The sequence below is a fragment of the Erpetoichthys calabaricus genome, chromosome 11, assembly GCF_900747795.2.
Source record: "Erpetoichthys calabaricus chromosome 11, fErpCal1.3, whole genome shotgun sequence".
In the NCBI taxonomy this organism is placed as follows: domain Eukaryota; kingdom Metazoa; phylum Chordata; class Cladistia; order Polypteriformes; family Polypteridae; genus Erpetoichthys; species Erpetoichthys calabaricus.
Genome location: NC_041404.2, coordinates 11,921,829 through 11,940,504, shown reverse-complemented (window position 1 = coordinate 11,940,504; position 18,676 = coordinate 11,921,829). Strand labels below are relative to the sequence as shown.

Sequence of the window (18,676 nt, the reverse complement as noted above, 5' to 3'; positions counted from 1 at the left end):
AGGATAGAGCTGCCAAGGAAGAGGAAAAGAAGAAGGCCTAAGAGAAGGTTTATGGATATGGTGAGAGAGGACATGGAGGTGATGGGTGTAACAGAACAAGATGCAGAGGACAGAAAGATATGGAAGAAAATAATCCGCTGTGGCAACCGCTAATGGGAGCAGCTGAAAGAAGAAGACAAAGATGTTGGGGTCCTTAATTCCACTTTTAATGGCACTTTTTTATTGTGCTGGACCCCCGTTTTTCCACTGTGCCGTTTGTACACATTTAACAAAACTGATGGTAGGGCATTGTATCCCAGTTTTAAAAGGATTCCAATTCGATTAGGCTCTCCATAGTGGAGCTGCATTGCATTTTAACAGTACTGATGTCAGCTCACAGTTTTAATAGTTTGGTACGTATCTCCTAGACCCCTTTTTTCATGGACAGCCATTTTGTGGCACTGGACTCCAGTCTGCATTGCTTGGATGTGTCTGTTCCCAATGCTGGTTTTGATGACTCTCACTCCTCTGATTGTATAGCCTCCCAGTTTAAACAGCACTGGTTCCATTTTATTGACAGGATATAATATACAGCCATGTTTATCATATCATCGGGGAGCTGAGCTTTGTACATGTAACAATATGACTGCTACAATTAATAGCACTGAACAGATTCTAGTTTTACTGGTGAACAGCGCTGAGGCAGGTCTGTGACAGATATGTTCTGGCTGCACCAGGTCACTGCTTTACAATATTTCTGCTGGATTTTTCCTTACTTAGAATAACAGATTATACTTTTTTCCACACTTTTCTTTCTCTCCCGAAACTCTGTTTTAGCAGTGATCATGCGGGTGTCTTTGATCCCAGTTTTAACTCCAGTGCTGTCTTTGAACACATTTGGATCAGCACTCTTCTTCTGGCTGTGTTGGGCCCCAGTTGTAGCAGTGCTGATGTGAGTCTCTTAAAATTCACTTTACTAACCCTGAGCCTGGTATTATCACTCAGTCTTAACAGTAGTTATGGAGCTGTGACTGGTCACCTTTTTCTGACACTCTTTATGGAGCTGTCCTTTGTCCTACTTGAAACAGAAGTAAAGTTGCCTTAGTTCACTCCATTTCTAAAACTAAGGATGTAGCTGTCCTTGGTCCCAAGTTGTAGCAGAGCTTCTCTCACTGGACTGGATCCCAGTTTTTATGGTACAGATGTGTGTTTCCTTGATCCTTGTGCTATCAGCACTCATGTGGGTGTCCTTGATCCTGTTTTGTTGTGCTAATGACATGGCTGTCCTTTTCACTACTTGTACCAGCACTCCTCTGGCTGTGCTTAATCCCAGTTGTAATGCACTGCTGTAGGTGTTGATGTCCCCAAGCCCAGGTCTAGCCCTAATGATGTGGCTGTGCTTGGTCCCTAGTTGTAGCAGAGCTTCTCTCACTGTACTTCATCCCAGCTTTTACAGTACAGATTTGTCACATTGATTTTAGTTTTATCAGCACTGATTTGGGTGTTCCTTGATCCCAGTTTTATCGGTTCTAATGCTAATGATGTAGCTCTCCTTGGTCCTAGTTGCAGCAGAAGACTTCTAGCTTTCCCATTTTTGTGCATTTCTTTGATCCCAGTGTTGTCAGCAGTGACGTGGGTGCCATTAATCCCGTTTCTAACGCTAATGATGTAGCTGTCCCTTTCGCTAGCTGTGCCAGTGCCCTTCTAGCCGTACTTAATCCCAGTTTTAAAAGCACTCCTATGGGTGTCCTTGATCCTGTTTCTGACTCTAATGATGTACCTATCATTGCTCCTAATTGTTGCACAACTTTTCTAGCTGTGCTGTATGCTATCTTGTGTGTGATGTTTATCCTAGTTTTATGGGCACTGACATGAGTGTTCTTGATCCCAGTTTTAGCAGTTCTAATGTCGGTTTAATTCCACTCATTTCTAACATTGGTGATGTGGCTGTCCTTGTTCCCAAGTCGTAGCAGAGCTTCTCTCATTGGACTGGAACCCCACTTTTTACAGCACAGATTGTAATAAAGAAACACAAAGACAGAGAAAGTTTGGGGTTCTGCCTTGTATATTGTAGTACCAAAGAGTAGTCTTAAAGGACTGTGTCCAAAGCGGGACTGACTGGTTTTTAAAGGCGGTGGGGAGGAAGAGGAGGGTCCAACAGGGAACAGGTGGAAGTGAGGTCAGTAGGAGGGTGTGGTCTGGAGAGGGACTTGGAACTGGGTTGGGGTTTAGTTGGTCTTCCTGTCTGGTGATGTGCAGAGGTGGGAGAAAAAACATTAATGCACTTTGTCAACCCCAGACCCAGTGTTTTACCCTCCGTTAAGTCCATTGACTGCCTTCCATGTGCACATGTGTGACAAGATGTGTGTTTCCTTGATCCCTGTGCTATCAGCACTCATGTGGGTGTCCTTGATCCTGTTTTGTTGTGCTAATGACATGGCTGTCCTTTTCACTACTTGTGCCAGCACTCCTCTGGTTGTGCTTAATCCCAATTGTAATGCACTGCTGTAGGTGTCGATGTCCCCGAGGCCAGGTCTAGCCCTAATGATGTGACTGTGCTTGGTCCCTAGTTGTAGCAGAGCTTCTCTCACTGTTGGCGCAGTGGTAGTGCTACTGCTTTGCAGTAAGGAGACTGTGGAAGCTTGTGGGTTCGCTTACCGGTTCCTCCCTGTGTGGATAGCGCTTTGAGTACTGAGAAAAGCGCTATATAAATGTAATGAATTATTATTATTATTATTACTACATCCCAGCTTTTACAGTACAGATTTGTGACATTGATTTTAGTTTTATCAGCACTGACGTGGGAGTTCCTGATCCCAGTTTTAGCAGTTCTAACGCTAATAATGTAGCTGTCCTTGGTCCTAGTTGTAGCAGAAGACTTCTAGCCGTACGGGATCCCATTTTTGTGCAGTACTAATGTGCGTTTCTTTGAACCCAGTGTTGTCAGCAGTGACATGGGTGCCATTGATCCCGTTTCTAACACTAATGATGTAGCTGTCCCTTTCGCTAGCTATGCCAGCGCCCTTCTGGCCGTACTTAATCCCAGTTTTAAAAGCCCTCCTATGGGTGTCCTTGATCCTATTTCTGACACTAATGGTGTACCTATCATTGCTCCTAATTGTTGCACAACTTTTCTAGCTGTGCTGTATGCTATCTTGTGTGTGACGTTAATCCTAGTTTTATGGGCACTGACACGAGTGTCCTTGGTTCCAGTTTTAGCAGGACTAATGTCTGTGTAATTAAATTCATTTTTCACACTAATGACGCAGCTGTCCTCGGGCCTAGTTGTAGCAGAACTTTTCTCGCTGTACTGGATCCCCGTTTTCACATCAGTAATGTGTGTTTCCTCGATCCCAGTGGATGTCTTTGGTCCTGTTTCTATGATGTAGCTGTCCTATTCACCACTTGTGCCATCACTGTTATGGCCAGCTTTAGCGCCGCCATGAACGCCCCTGAACCCACAGTTAGGATTAATGACGTAGCTGTCCGTGGTCCTAGTTGTATCCACACTCTCCACGCTGTACTGGGTTCCAGTTTCAATGGCACTGACATGAGTCTACCAGACTTAACTCCCTCTGGCCTTAGTGTAGTTTCATTTTTTGCAAGTGGTGGGCCCTGACAGAATGGGTACCTTCTTTGCCATGTTGGATCCCTGCTAAATGTGCCCTGCTCTGGGCGCTACTCTGTTGGCTTGGGCTGTGTGTGATCTTTAATTAGATCCTCTAAATTTCTTTCCTGACAGCTTGTCAGAAGCGGGAAAGAGTCACAAGTAAGCCCGACTGACAGTTGCTTGTGAGACACTTCCCTTGTACAGTTCAATTTTCATTTTCCCCTTATGTTCCTGTGGCTGTCCTAATTTTGCTTGGTGTCCAGGACATATTTGGTTGGCTTAGGAGGACCCCAGGGTGATGACGGCCAAGACTTCAGTGGACAGCTAATTAGACTGGACTTTCCTAAAGATAACCAGTATGCCACCAGTATGCCAATCAGTCTCCTAATTAAGCCTTGGTAGTGGAATGTGAGAGCAAGAGGGCAGCAAGTTGTTTTTTTTTTTTTTTTTTTTGTCACACTTGGCTGGTCGGCTGCTGGCTGTCAGAGTGATGCTAGCGCCTCCTAGAGCTGAACGGTGTGTACTGGTGCCCTCTATACATGAGAGGAAAGTGAACATTAATTAGGTCAGCTCTTCAAAGGCATCTCGGCTTTATTGGAATCGTTCTGACTTGAGCAGACAGACGAGAGGAAGTCAGCACGGTACCTGTCAATATGCGTTGCCGCTGACGCCGCTCTCCGTCCCCATCACTTAAATAATTTGTGAGGCTGCTGATGACAAAAGAATGTAGCTTTCAGTCACTCGTCACCTTCAGTCACAGGGGGTGAGTCACTCAGATTACAGAGGATTCTGTGACAAATAAAGGAGCAGAGTAGCATTTCTTTCTGACTGTCAAGCGCACCCACCCCATCCCTCCCATGCACTGCTGGTGATGTCACGCCCCAGTGATGTCACACTCAGGTGATGTCATGCTTGGTCTACCCCCTACAGGAGACCTTCCTGCTTGTGTCTTTGTCCGTGGGAGTGAAAGCAATAAGAAGCGGCCCCAGAGGAGCAATAAGGAAGAGCAGTGGCTCCGGGTAGAGTTTGCCTAGAGGGTCACGTGGTAGTAAGCGGGCAGCACAACTTTACTCTCATTCATTTCCTTGAAAGACCCCATGTGCGTTACCTTGAAAGTGGTTAATGAGTGCTGGGATGGGAGGGGAACACAGGCCCGAGCTGATCTGGGAGGCAGAAGCTAGCATCCATTCACTCCTAATGATTTGTCTCACTGCAGACCTTACTACAGAGAGTTGGCCTTGTAGCCAAAAAATCAATCTGTGCTTCATGAATTATTGAGATATTTGCCTTCAGCCTCTAAAATATACAGGAGAAGACTAGCCGTGCTCACCTCCCCTCTGAACATCATTGTCCATGATGATGTTTAGCTTCTTGTATGCCTCCTGCCAATGGCACATGGTCACCTCTGTTCTGTCACACTGTGGCTTTAGTCCCATGATGGACAGAAGAACACGATAATGTCTTATATCAAGTCCCTGAAATCCCATGACTCCATAATACAGTACACCCAATGGCTCAATTTTTTATTGAGCTGGAGCTGCTCCAAATTCTGAACTGTCAGAGAGGAGTGAGAGGTGATCAGAAATGATTTTTCACTTACCCCCAGACATGTCATTAGCAAAGCTAAGAAACCCATCAGGCAACCAAAGTATTAAGTATTAAAGCAAATGCCCTCCCAAAGAGGACCTCATCGATTGTCCCTGTACAGCCCCATAATCTGACACACACACAAACAGCTATACTATAACTTTAGATAAACAGTCCAATTGTGAGCTCATCACCAGGCTGCCATTAGATTTTTATACATCTCATAAAGTGCCATAGCCAACAGATCGTCTCACTACACTCTCACTCTTCATGACACAGAAATTAATATACCAGTTCTTCCTGTGCAGGAGTTCCACAGGCTCTTTACATTTTATAGCACATTACAGAGTCTCCTCTTGTTAGACCCCAAAGAGACTCCATAAAGTGTATTGTTTAACAGAGACTCCCTGGGCTTGCGAGTATCCTGGATAAAAACCAAGATCCAGGCCTTTAATGACCTCTTGGGCACAGCCATCGGCAGTGTGTCTGTCTGTGGAGAGAATGTCAACCTTGTCGAGAAGTTTACTTACCTTGGCAGTGACATTCATGTTTCTGGTGACTCTTTCAATGAAGTCAGTAGACGGATCGGGAGAGTATGGGGACTTCAAATGAGGTCGCTGGAAAGGGGTGTGTGGTGCTCCCCATATCTCTGCAAAAGGATAATGGTCCAAGTCTTTAGAGTCCTTGTGCTTCCTGTTTTGCTACATGGTTGCAAGACATGGACACTATCCAGCGACCTGAGACAAAGACTGCACTCCTTCGGTACTGTGTCTCTTCGGAGAATCCTTGGGTACCACTGGTTTGACTTTGAGTTCTGAATGAGGCACTTGCATTTTGAGGGAGCGTCAGTTATGGCACTACAACCATGTGATGTGATTCCATGTGATGCAGGACCAGGCCAAGGGGAAGCCCGCGTAACACCTGGCTGCGGCAGATAGAGGGGTCATTTCTGGAGGGTGGGACTGGACCACGTGTCTGCCTGGGGGAATTGCCAACCAGGATCCCCAGCTGTTTCGTCATGTGGTGGGTGCAGCAACACACTGTATCAGTGCATGCTCACCAACCTGACCTGTCCAAACCTCCACAAACACATGTACCAGATATCCTTAAAGCTTCTGGTTATACCCTTCACCATATTTAGTTTGGCCTGGTTCTGTAGAAGGCCTTACTACCAGACTCTCAAATGCATTACTGTACCTTCAGAGCACCTCACAAGACATCTCACCCACTCTCTGCCATTATGAAGCCTTTCCACCAGAACTGTAGACAGAAATTCCCACCACATAGTCATAAAGCAGTGGACCACACTCTTTATGGAATCATTTAGCAAGTCTCCATCACAAGTCAAACCCTACCTACCACCCTAATACTTTGCCATTAGATTACCTAAGAAAATTCTTCAACAACTACCAATACATCACTTGGTATATGAGAAGAACTTTCAGCAATCAGACAGCCATAGGCCTCCAGACCACAGAAACCCTTGTCCATTCTCTGTCCGTCCTACAGCATCTGAACAGGCATGGCCACTCTTTCATAATCACCCAATATAGACCCCTTATTAGATGTTATACACAAACAGCACCTGAAGCTTCAGTCTCCCATAATGCACCTGACCCACCTACTCCCCCAAGAAGAATAGTGGAACATTCACTTGACCACACTCCTCCCAGCATTTCATCTAACACCTCACAATATGCAGCTGCTGGCCAGAACTCAAAGCAGTGGTATCATCCAAAAGATTCCAATAAAGTACCTGACTGAAATACTTCTCAGAGAAGAGCCCACCACTAAACAGAGTACCCAATCAGGCCCATAACAGAGCTTTAAATAACATCTCATACATCTAGAACTCCTCATCAGAGCCCTCCTTACAGCGAGCATTATCAGACATTCCGTTTGTAAATGGGTGATGAGACACCCCCCCCCCCACCCCCACCCCCCCAGCATTATTTCACCAGACCACCAGCCTCATACGTCACTTGGTCAGACCTACCTGAAGACCATGACCCATACACCCAGAGTGAACTCTTCATCAGGCAAAATAACTCAGAAGGTACCTAAGTCCTCAGCAAGGTAGCAAATCACCAGACTCCTCAGTAGAGATTTGCACCACATGCTGCTAATGCACCTGACAATGCTCCTCCTCTTTCTCCTCCATCTGACCATCTCATAACGTGCCTGATCACAGCCACAGCAGAACTATATATCAGACCATCCTCAAACTGAACATTTCACCAGAATACTTCCAGCAGACACCCTTTCCAGGTGGTGACTTTTTATATGCAGACAGAAGTGCTTTGCACCAGACCTCCATAAATCCCCAGCACTAGAGACCCCACATACTTCACTTAATCAGAAAATCCTGAAGATAACACCTTTAAAGATGATCCGACAGACTATTTCAGGGACCATTGCCACTACAGTTTACTGCCTGATCAGCACCTCAGTAGAGATCTAGACAAGATACCCATGAAGCTCCTGCCCGCATTCTTGTGGTGGACCTTATCATTATCAAACCCCCTGTAGGAAACCTGTAACCAGCTCTACATCAAGTTGACAACAGAGTCCTCCTTAAACTAGCCCTTTTGTAGGATCTGACCAACCCATAAACAGACTCCCGCAACATAAAAACCAGTTAGATGCTTTAACAGGCCCCGTTTTGTAGCCCTGGCTACTATTCCCTTTTAGCACTTCATCAATGGTTCCAAGAAGAGTTTCCCACCATACCCTCTGTAGCCCTGGCCACATTTAATATAATTACACTGACAAGCAAACCACACCCTGAGGGAGTCTCACTTACATGTGAGCTCTACAGCAATCTCCCATAAAGAGCTTAATGAAGTCTTACCTCCACAGACCCCCACTTATAACATGCTGGCAGAGGCCCCTGAAGGAGATTTATACCAGGCCCCTAAACGGTATTCGGTACAGGTACTCCATTCTAACATGTGACCAGAACACTCCAGAGGGCTTTACTCCAAGTCCCCATAAAGTGTCCAATCAAATCTTTCTTGCAAGAATCTCACCAAGAACCCTTTGTAACACAAGACCAGAACCTCAGAGGAGCTCTGCAGCCTGATCAGAGCCTCTCTGGAGGAACTTCACTTGGTGCCCCCTTATAACATATGATCACATTCCTATAAAGTACTTGGTCAGACCGTCTCTGTAGGAAACTTCCCATGTGACAAGACCCCTAAGAAGTCCTTCACCATAGGTCCCCAAAAAACACATGATTAGACCATCCTGGGATGACTGCTACCTGACTCCTCCTAATAACCTGTGACCAAGCCTCCAGAAGAATGCTACAGCAGGTCCCTATGAATCACATGATCGTCTCCCTTCTGAAATGTTCTCAGCCCTCCCTCCCTTACGATATAAACAGTGCCCTCCAAGAAGACTTTTTACCAGTTCCCAATAAACTGCTTGATCAGCCACGCACAGAATTCTCACCGCATTACAGCATCTTGGCAGAGTCCCCATTTAGTGACCGATCAAAGCCGCCTGGAACAGGTTTTAATGGGACAGCCATTTATAGCATGTGCCCAGATCCCCATAAACCAGTTATTCAGACCCTGCCTGTAGGCATCTCACCAGACACCCTTTATGTGTGACTGGACCCCCAGAAGACACCCATAAAGCATCCTATCAGCAGACTTTGGCAGATGTCCTATACATAGCCCCCCCCCCCCCCCCCCCCCCCCCCCCCCAATAAAGAGAGCACTTTAGCAGATGGCTGCATGTCACATAAAAGATCCGGGTTCCACTTGCACGGACACTCAGGCGAGAGAAGCGGCTCTGCTTTGTAAAGAGCGCTAAGTGGCAGATTGATTTGGCCGTGCAAACATTTCCAGATATCTGTATTGTAAGCAATTTTCAGGCTGTCAGCGCAACCTGCCCGCTGCTGTAAAGGATGCGTCGGAAAGAGGGAAAGTCTTTCTGCGTACAGATAAATAAGCTGTCATTTATCAGCCGGCTAAGGGGGCCTCGCCAGTTGTTTTTGGCTGCGCTGCAAGTGAGAAGAAGTATGAGAGAAATCTTGGCAGCTTTAATGGCTGGTCCATGTGTTACAGTTTCTCTGCACACCCCTCAGTGGGTGACATGCTGCCCACTCCTCTTCCTCACCTTCCTCTTAATTTTTCTGTTAAGGGAACTAATGAGATTTGGCATCAAAAAATATGATGGTGTCTTGTGTGCCCAACAAAAATTCTCCTTACAGTTTTGGAAATAAGAGACATTAAAAGTAAAGCTACACTGTAATGTTGGTGAAGTGAAAGGAGTGAGGCTGTGCCAGTGGGAGCTTTGGAGCCTCTGCCAGGGAAAGCCTGCCAGTCTTATGCATGGTGGCACTAAAGAAGAGTGAGAGAAGTGTGGCAGGTGTGCAAGGAAATGTTGGGCAAGAGAGAAGAGGGCATGGACCAGTGCAAAAGAGTGTGAGAAAAGACCAAGGAGTCCATTTTAGTGCCAGGTAGATGTGAGGAGCATTTTGTCAGTGACAGAGTGGCAAAAAGAACAAGTGTGACAGCAATTGGGAAAGGGGCCATGCTAGGGCAGAAGTATGCCAATGCTGGTCACAGTGCAAGGAAAAGTCAGTGGTGATGCCAGTAAAAAAGGGTGAGAGTGTAACATTGCTAGGGTGAACGAAAGGGGGAGCATGGCAGCACCAGGGTGAGTGAGCGCGACGGAGGGCCGCAGAGGGGGGTGTTAGTGCCTGTGTGTTCGTTTCTATGTGATTCGTTCTGAGGGCTGTTTTAGCCTTCATAAAATATTCATGTTGGTTGTGCTCAGCTCCATAATTGCCATCTCAGCCCCTGAATTATTTATGGCTTGAACCGTTCTCCTCGTCTCATTTACTGATCGCACGGGTAACGCCAGGCAAGTAGATCCCCCCAGCACTGCCACATTTCAGAATGAGGCTGCTGTGTGAGTGGGGTCCCATCGTGGCCTGTGTCTTTGCCTAATGGGGGGGGGGGGTTGCCAGTGCCCAGACTCCATCTATTTATTTAAGCCAAACTTGAATTCCCCAGGCCAACAAGTTCATATCCAGGTCAGGCCACTCCTGAACTCTGAGGGGATCTGGCTGGGTGAGGTCACCTCTGCTCATTTGTACTTGCCAGTCTTTGAGGAGGAATCTTGTGATAGAGAATAACATAAATGTGATTTGTTTAGCAAATAAAACTAAATCTGTCCTCAAGAGGTAGCTAGTAAGACCAACCTTAAAAGTAGTGGACATTGCTCGGGCATGTGGGCACCACCATCTTCAGGTCACCTTTAAATGTGCGACCACCCAATGTCACACTAAGGGGACTTTCCCTTATATGCACACAGGGACAGTTTCCATGCCAAGGTACTTGTCTGTTTAAGTTTATTCGTTATGTGACACTTTGGTGGCTAACTGTCATAGAGCCCTGCTGGGACATTCAGGTGGTTAACTCTTAATGTTATGCTCAGTGGCAATCATCTTAGGCTACCTCTGTGGCACTTTGGTTTCTTACCCATAAACCTAGGTGAGGTTGGTCTACATTAAATGGCCATCTTGGATTTTTTTAGTGGCTGTCACTTTTGCTTTACAAACTCTTGGAGGTTCTTGCTGTGGCAATTTAGCATCCGCTGGGTAATTTGAGATGGCTCTACATTGAAAGATCTTCTTCTGTAGCATTCAGGTGGCTAGCTCTTAAAGATCAGTCCTGCACTTGAGTGATCATCATGGTGGCTCAGGTGGCTAACCATCCCTACTGTGCTATTGCAGTTTCTGTCTTTTAGAGATGTGCAGGGCATTTCTTGGTTGACTGGCCATCTTACATTTCCAGCATGACACTCAACCCTAACACACCCTGAGGTGACAAGCTGTCATAAGTTGTTGATGTGGCAGTCAGGTGTTGCACTCTTTTAAGATATCTAACTGGCCATGAGGGTGAACTTCAGTCAGCTGACCATCACAGACACCTGTCCTGGCCTTCAGGTGACTTCAGGATGACCCTCCCTTGACTGGCTGTTCACTGTGGCTCTTCAAAGGTCCAAGGTTCAATCAAAGGTGGCGCTTGAAGATCTGTTTGGCCAGCACATAGCTGACTGATCAAGATGGATTACTGCAGTGCTGTGCTTGGGTGGCCACCATGTACTCCTCAGAGGTTTCATTTCCCAGTCAGATGACCATCCCAAGGTTCTGGTTGTGTGGCACTCAGCTCTCCAACACTTAATGACTCACTGACTGGCCATGTTAAGATCCAGCCTCACATGTCCATGACTGCACCTCTCAGGCGGCTCACCCTCCCAGGTCCTTGCTGTGGCACTTTAGTGACTGAGACTCGCAGATCCAGGTATGTGCAGCAGATGGCAGACATACAAGTGTGGTGAGCGGGCGATGTCAGTTCAGTTGGCTCACTGATATTTGCCCGTCTCGACTCTGCTGACTGCCCCAATGACCAGGCGGACTGGCCCGCTATTTGTTAAACGCCACTGAAACAACACTCGTAAAGCTCCAACATGTTCCATTAATTACAGCCACTGAGTGACTTATTAAAAGTGACGAGGAGAGACTAGCACTTGAGCGAGTGGGGTCTTCCTGTGGAGGAAAGGGGGGGGGGGGGCTGATTTGTTGACAAGGCGAGAAATAAATGGCACTTTGGAAGCTGCGGCTCGACTCCCTATTAGGCATGTTAATCTAATAATTGGCTGTATTAATCATTTTGCTCAATGTTTGGTCAGGGCCCGCTTGCGCCTGTCAGCCTCTCGGGCTCGCTGTTTGTTTCTCACGTAAATATTGCATGCCCTGCCTGCCCGAACTCAGCCCCACAGGTCTCCTGCGCAGTTTGCTACCTTTCCATACTTCAATTTGTGCAAAAATGATTTGTTTTCCATCATCGGCTCATAATGTGTCGCCAGTGCCTCAAGTGCCCCTCAAACAGGAGGTCACACCCTCCTTTCCTCTCCGTAATTAGCAGCTTTTAATTGGAGGGCCCTCAGGAAAGTGCAAGGTCCCAGTGTTTGGTGGCCTGCCGTGACCTCTTAAAGGGACAGCGTCTGCTTTAACATCATAATTACACTTTTAAGAGCCCCTCCAGCGGCTGCACTTGATGGAGCCGGCGACTCGTCACGCTCGCTACATGAATGTAATTACTGTCAGGCCCTGCCAACGAGGAAAGTGACGCTGAGTGCAAGAGGCGCCCTCCGCCGTCTCCTGCAGGGACCCCTAGCCCCCCGCTTGTAAATTAGCCGCATATCTAATTTAATTTTCACAGAATTTACCGTTACAAAGTGTCTTCTCTTCTTGGATGTTTAAATAATCCTGTCGTTCCCCTCCAAGCCCACAGGCTGATGCCGTGGAAGGAATTTATCTTCGCAGAAGTAACCTGAAATCCCAGCACCGCCTGCTCCTGCGCGTCGGGGAGATTTACAGTTTAGGTTGTAAATCAGGCGGCCTGCAAGAGTTTTCATTGAGGATTTAGTGCGGCTGAAAGTGAAGCTGCATGTCATCGGGAAGGTTAAGCTGTGCGATCGCAGGAATATCTCTCACTCAGTGAGTTTACTGACACTTGCAGACAGCTGAGAAATCCTCAGCACCGAGCAGCCGCTCGCAATTAGGCAGCCGCCCGAATCCCCACGGGATCAGCAGTAAAGTGCAGCTCATTAGGCAGCCGTCCACCTGAGCAAGGAAGACAGACCTGTTATAGTGCCTTTTCTGCCCCTCTCAGATCAGTTTGCAAACCCTGAAACAACTGTGTGACAACATCTTACAAATTCAGCCAGACAACTTCTTTAAACTGAGTAACAACCTTCAAAGCATGTTAGATATCATTGAATTCGATTATAATTGTGAGACGTCCCAGGACCTTAAGACTGCAGAACAGGGTCACATACAACATATTGAGATCTTTCAAGATTCAAAGAGTGCAATACATGGCTCTAAAATCTGTGAGTATTAGACTATAGGGCAGTATGATATCAGATTACAAGATCTAACAGGATCAGACCCCCACAGCCCAATCTGGAGCGTGCTAAAATCAGATAGGATCAGTCTGTTTGAAAGACTTTAGGACTCAAGATCCTGATATGTGAAAGGATCAGACTCTGCCAGGCTAACTTATAGGACTGGGAGTTCTAACAGGATCAGACTCCAAACTGTTAAAGTCACATAGTCTTACAATCTTACACTAACAGGATCAGACCAAAATAATTCTGCAAGATATGAGAACCTGACAGGAGTACACGCTCAAAAGTATTGGGGATCACGACATCTGGGTAGAGCAGACCCCAAGACAGAGGACTACAAGCTTTGCAACAAAATGTGGCAGACACCAGTAGTGTAAACCATCAAGTACCTTAAGACTTGACAGGATCAGTCTAGCAGAAGCATTTTAGGCCTCATTGTCAATAAAGAGTCAGGATCCTGGTATCTGAAATGATCAGACATTAGCAGGCTAACTTACAGGACACTGAGTTGCAGCAGGATCAGACACCAAAAAGGTAAGGCCACATCACATTACAGTCTGACACTAATTGTGACAGTGTCCTCAAATTTGTGAGCATTTCATGGCATGCTAATAAAGAACATGATTACGGTACCTAACGTAATTAGACTCCAAGATACAAGGATATGATAGCATCATGAGCTGTAGTAGGTGCAGACCCCAAAAGATCTGTAACCCTAAACAGAAGTGAATCTGGCATGCACTGGCAGTAAAAGCCATTAAGGTTCTGATTTCTTAGAAGATCAGAGTCCAGATTGTTAAAGTGACATAGTCTTAGCATCTGACAGGATCAGACTCTCAAAGGGCTTTGCTACAGGGTACTGCAATTTGAGGATTAGTATGCAGCACGATGGCAAGATCCAACAGATTTGGACTCCCTTAGGTAAATCTACAAGATTCTAAGATCTTAAAGGATCAGAATACCAGGGAGTCTAACAATAGTATTTTAGGATCCAAAAGAAAAATGATCCTGGATATATGAAAGGATCCAAATCTAGCCGTGGTTCACACTAAGCTGTTAGTATAGCTTCATAGCCTGAGTCAGACTGCCAAAGTATAAAATTACAAGGATCTCAGCATTGTAAGTAGAAGAGTACAAAGTAGAAAGCAAAAGCATTACAAAATCTTAACAGCATCAGGCTCCGGGAAGAACACCTAACAGATGTTAGGATTTGATAGGATCCAACCATCAAGACTGTTACGCTGAAAGGTATTGGAATCTGAGAAGATTAGGAAATCCAATAGAATTAGACAACTTCACAGCAGTAAAAGTACATGATCCTGTGACTGAGAGTGGCCAGACTCCAGTAGTGTACAGTACATGTGCGAGAAACTAACATCTTACAAGATCAAACGCCACACATTATGACTTGCACCCATTTTACAGATGGTAACTCTCTGCGATTTGTGAGGATTAGACTACAAAGGAGGAAATGACAGTATACAAAGGTCTAACAGGATCGACCCCAGTAGACATAAGGTATTAAGGTCTGGCAGCATTAGGATGTAACACTGCAGCATACTAAAATCTGCCAAGAGGGAGGAACCTGAGATCTGACAGGATCAGACTCCATCATACCGGAAAGTAAGACTACAGGATCTTGAGACTCCAGTATGTAGATGTTCACGTTAGCAAGATCTGTCAGCCTCAGAATCACAGGAGGGGTGGGGGGAGGTTAAGGTTTGATCTCCCACTAAAGTATATTTTATGAAAGTTTCAACTTATTGATCACGATTACGATTCTTGTACTTTCGCCCAGAAATTGATTAGTGCATACCCTGCGGCCAGGAAGTTCCACTGCAGGCTACTGAAATCCGTCAAACTGAAGACATTTAACCAGAGAACTGCGAGATCTGACAGGAGCAGACTAAAAGGAAGCATGACTTCAAATGCAAAATCAGGCGGCATGATGTTATCAGATCATGGGGTTACTCTGCGGGATACGGACATATGGCAGGATCAGACTCAGATAAAAACACAGGAGCTTAGAGTCCGACATGGTTAGACTTTGAGGAGAGAGGCAGCACAGGATCGCATGCCAGAATTGGCCAAGTTGGTCACGTGTTTGTTTGTGAAAGAGATTTACTTGCACCCCAGCGTGAGCCCGGGGCTGCTGAAGGATCTCACTGTGCTTCTTTTCCTCTCCACACCGCTCTGCTTCACAGGCCCCTGCTCCACTGGGTCACAGGGAAACAGAGACGTCCCTATAAAGAGTAATTAAAAAGAGGCAGGGCAGCTAGATGTGCGCACTTTGAGACCGTAAACCCAGAAAAGTTCTGTTAATTAAGTGACTTTCCTGTTCTGTTGTGATTGCAGAGCAGTGATCCTAATGAGGCCTGTCAGAGTTCTGGCTGTACCGTGACCCGGGCCCGCGCTTTTGTAATTGCCGGGCCACTGAGTCGCACTGGCTGCCTGTCCCTTCTGTCTGAGGAAAAGAGGAAAAACAGGAAGCCGTCGAACTAATTAAACCCTCCGAATGCCGGAGAGCCCTTGAAAGATTTCTACTTTTGCCGCTCGCCGTCTGTGTCACACTTGCGCTGCCGATGACAAGCTGTTGCACGGCAGGGCTGCAGGACTGGAGCTCTTAAAGAGACCTTCCTGCCGGAGGAGTATATGTCTGGGCGGCAGATCCTGAAACGTCGGCCAATTGTCGGTGCGAGATATTCACTTCTCTGGGCTTTAGAGGGAGAGTGTCCTAGTGTACATTGGGGCATTCACAGCTCACACACACACACACACACACACACACACACTCCTACAAATATAGACAGCTCAACACAGAGAAATATCCACAATCATCCACTCCATGGAGACAACAGCACAGAGGTACACTAGATTCACACACACGGACATTTTCTACAAGCACACAGTTACCTACAAAACTGGACAATTCTACAAGGGAAGGACATTTTCAGACTCACCCACATATCCACCATTAACACACACACACATACACCCCATATATAGGGGGAGCACTGCACATGCACACACGCACAAGAATTCAGTTCAAGCTCACATGCATGTGATCCCCACCAGACACATAGGGGCATATTCAAACACACACACTCACTCACTCATTTATACTGTATACTGTACACATCTGCACATATAGACACCCCTCAAAGGCATCATAACTCATGCTGGTATTCATGCATACATGTGTACATTTACCACTCATACACACTATCCCAGATTTCTTGGACAGTGTCCCTCTCGGCTGTGCGTCTTTGCTCAGAGACACTGGACATGAACTTGAACTACAGGTTTCAAAGTGCAAAATACAGTCAGATGAGTTGAGCGACATCTCGAGTGTCTTCTTTTTATAGTGTGCCCTCCTCATGTAACCCACAGACATTGCCACTCCTTCATGAACGCACATGTGCATTCATGACAAACACATGCATACACACCCTCAAACATGGACACCATAGCAGTAAATTCTATGCATTTAGACTCACGCATGCACATGCTAATATGAGTATTCCACATGTTCACATGCAAGGCCACAAACGTGGATGCTTCAGTTCTGGGTCATATACACAGATGTACATAAGGATCAAATAACATATGTAGTGCACAAACTAGACACATCTACAGTGTGTCGCATTTACAACACACCCACAAACATGGACACCATATGTTGTGGCATAATCACGCACACATGAATACACACACACACACTCATATACATCCCCAAATATTCTAAACATTCAAAGTCAGATATGCTCATGGGCAGCATGGTGGTGCAGTGGTAGCAATGCTTTTTCACAGTCAGGAGCACAGGGTGAGCATGGAGTTTGCATGTTCTCCCTGTGTCTGGGCAGTGGGAGGAAACTGGAGGACCTGGAGGAATCCCACACAAAGACGTGCAAGTCAGGTGAATTGACAATGCTAAACTGGCCCTAGTGTGCGTTTGGATTGGCACCCTGTTCCTGCCTTGCGCCTTATGTTAGACGGGACAGGCTTCAGCCCCCTAGCAACCCTGGTTTGGATTAAGTGTGTTAGAAAGTGACATGATGTGATGAATGCACATGCCAATATTCACATTTCACATGCCCTCACACAAAAACACAAACCTGAAGTACTACAATTCAGGGTGCCGTTTACAAATACACACATGTGTATAATGAGCATGCACATTTGTGTTCTTCATATTCATACACCCACAAATTAAACAGTACTTACATACGAGTGCACATGTGAATGTACACCACCACAAATATGGCCTCCCCGACTTAGTGCCATAATCACACACACACACACACAGCCATGCACTCATCACATACAGGCACAAACATGAAAACCCCAAAACTCTGACATATTCCTCCACACTTAACAAATAAATAAAAAGCCCTTTAAAGGCCTGCTGCCCTGGGGGTAAGAGGCCTGACATCAGATCTTAGGCCCTGGGGGTCCTACTAGGCACGATGTCTGGTTTGCTCCCGGACCTGACAAGTACACAGTGGAATGTGTGTGATGTGGTGCATTTTCTCGCTGGTCTCTATACATATGTTTGACCCCTCGTGATATTTCTCATCGTTGTCTACTTCACCACTCAGGGTTTAGGGATGGGGCTGCTGGTTTTTGACACTGGCTGTGTTGGCATCAGGGGGTGCATTTTGCACCGCTGTCATTCACCCAAGCGTCTAGATGTATGTCCAGGCCACCGCTACTCCTGCCTTCCTCAGCAAGTATTTTTAACTTGACGCTGGCCCCTTTATAAAATTCTCTTAGTGACCAGGTGGCTGGCTCGGTCCCAGCCGTTGCTGACCGCCTCCCCAGTGGCTCCCTCGCTCCCAGAGACATTGCCTCATAAGGCCTTGTTTTGGGCTCCAGGTGCAAGTTGACAGTTCTGTCTTTGCCTCCCGACAGATGGTGCGGCTCTTTATTTCAACAAGAAGCGTGTAGCCGGACGGGGGGGGTGGTTGGTGGACGACTTGGGGGAGGGGCTGATTTGGGCTGTGCCAACATTCCATAGCACAGGGCAGGTTAGGCAACAGTGATCCTGTGTCCAGGCATCTGGTGCTCCTGCCGTTAAGTGACAAGCTGCTGACAGAGCTCCTCTTATGAATTCATTTTGGGTGTGGGGAGCAGGAGGGATGGTGTTGGTCACAGGGCTACCTCACCTAGAGTCCTGTCCCCATGCTTGCCCTGTTTGGGGCTGCTGTTTGGAGCACTTTGAGCTACTTTTTGTATGAAAATGTGCTATATAAATAAATGTTGTTGTTGTTGTTGGAGGGCATGATCCTCATCTTCCTCTCTTTCTTCTTTCAGATTCTTCTTGAAGTTCTTTTTGAAATGCAATCAGAATTGCCTGAAGAACGCTGGGAACCCCAGAGACATGCGGCGCTTCCAGGTAAGTGTTTGCTGGGGGGGGGGGGGGGGGGGATTGGGAGGGGGGGAAGAATGATGGGAGGGCAGACCGCTTCGTTTTTGTATGGTAATCCATCCTTTCGCCTGTTATCTCCCCACAGCCGTCAGCATCCGGTGCAGATGACCGGTGAGAGCAGGAAGGAGGTCACCAATCAG

At 46.6% G+C, this 18,676-nt stretch overlaps 1 protein-coding gene across 4 annotated transcripts in view; it reads left to right on the top strand.

Moving 5' to 3' along the window:
- The window catches only part of ebf1a (EBF transcription factor 1a), a 181,040-nt gene that overhangs the window by 92,152 nt on the left and 70,212 nt on the right, over window positions 1–18,676 (top strand). For all 4 annotated transcript variants that reach the window (XM_028812678.2, XM_028812680.2, XM_028812677.2 and 1 more), the window contains exon 7: window positions 18,422–18,503. In XM_028812678.2, the coding sequence (XP_028668511.1) occupies window positions 18,422–18,503 (82 nt within the window). The remainder of the gene's footprint in view (window positions 1–18,421; window positions 18,504–18,676) is intronic.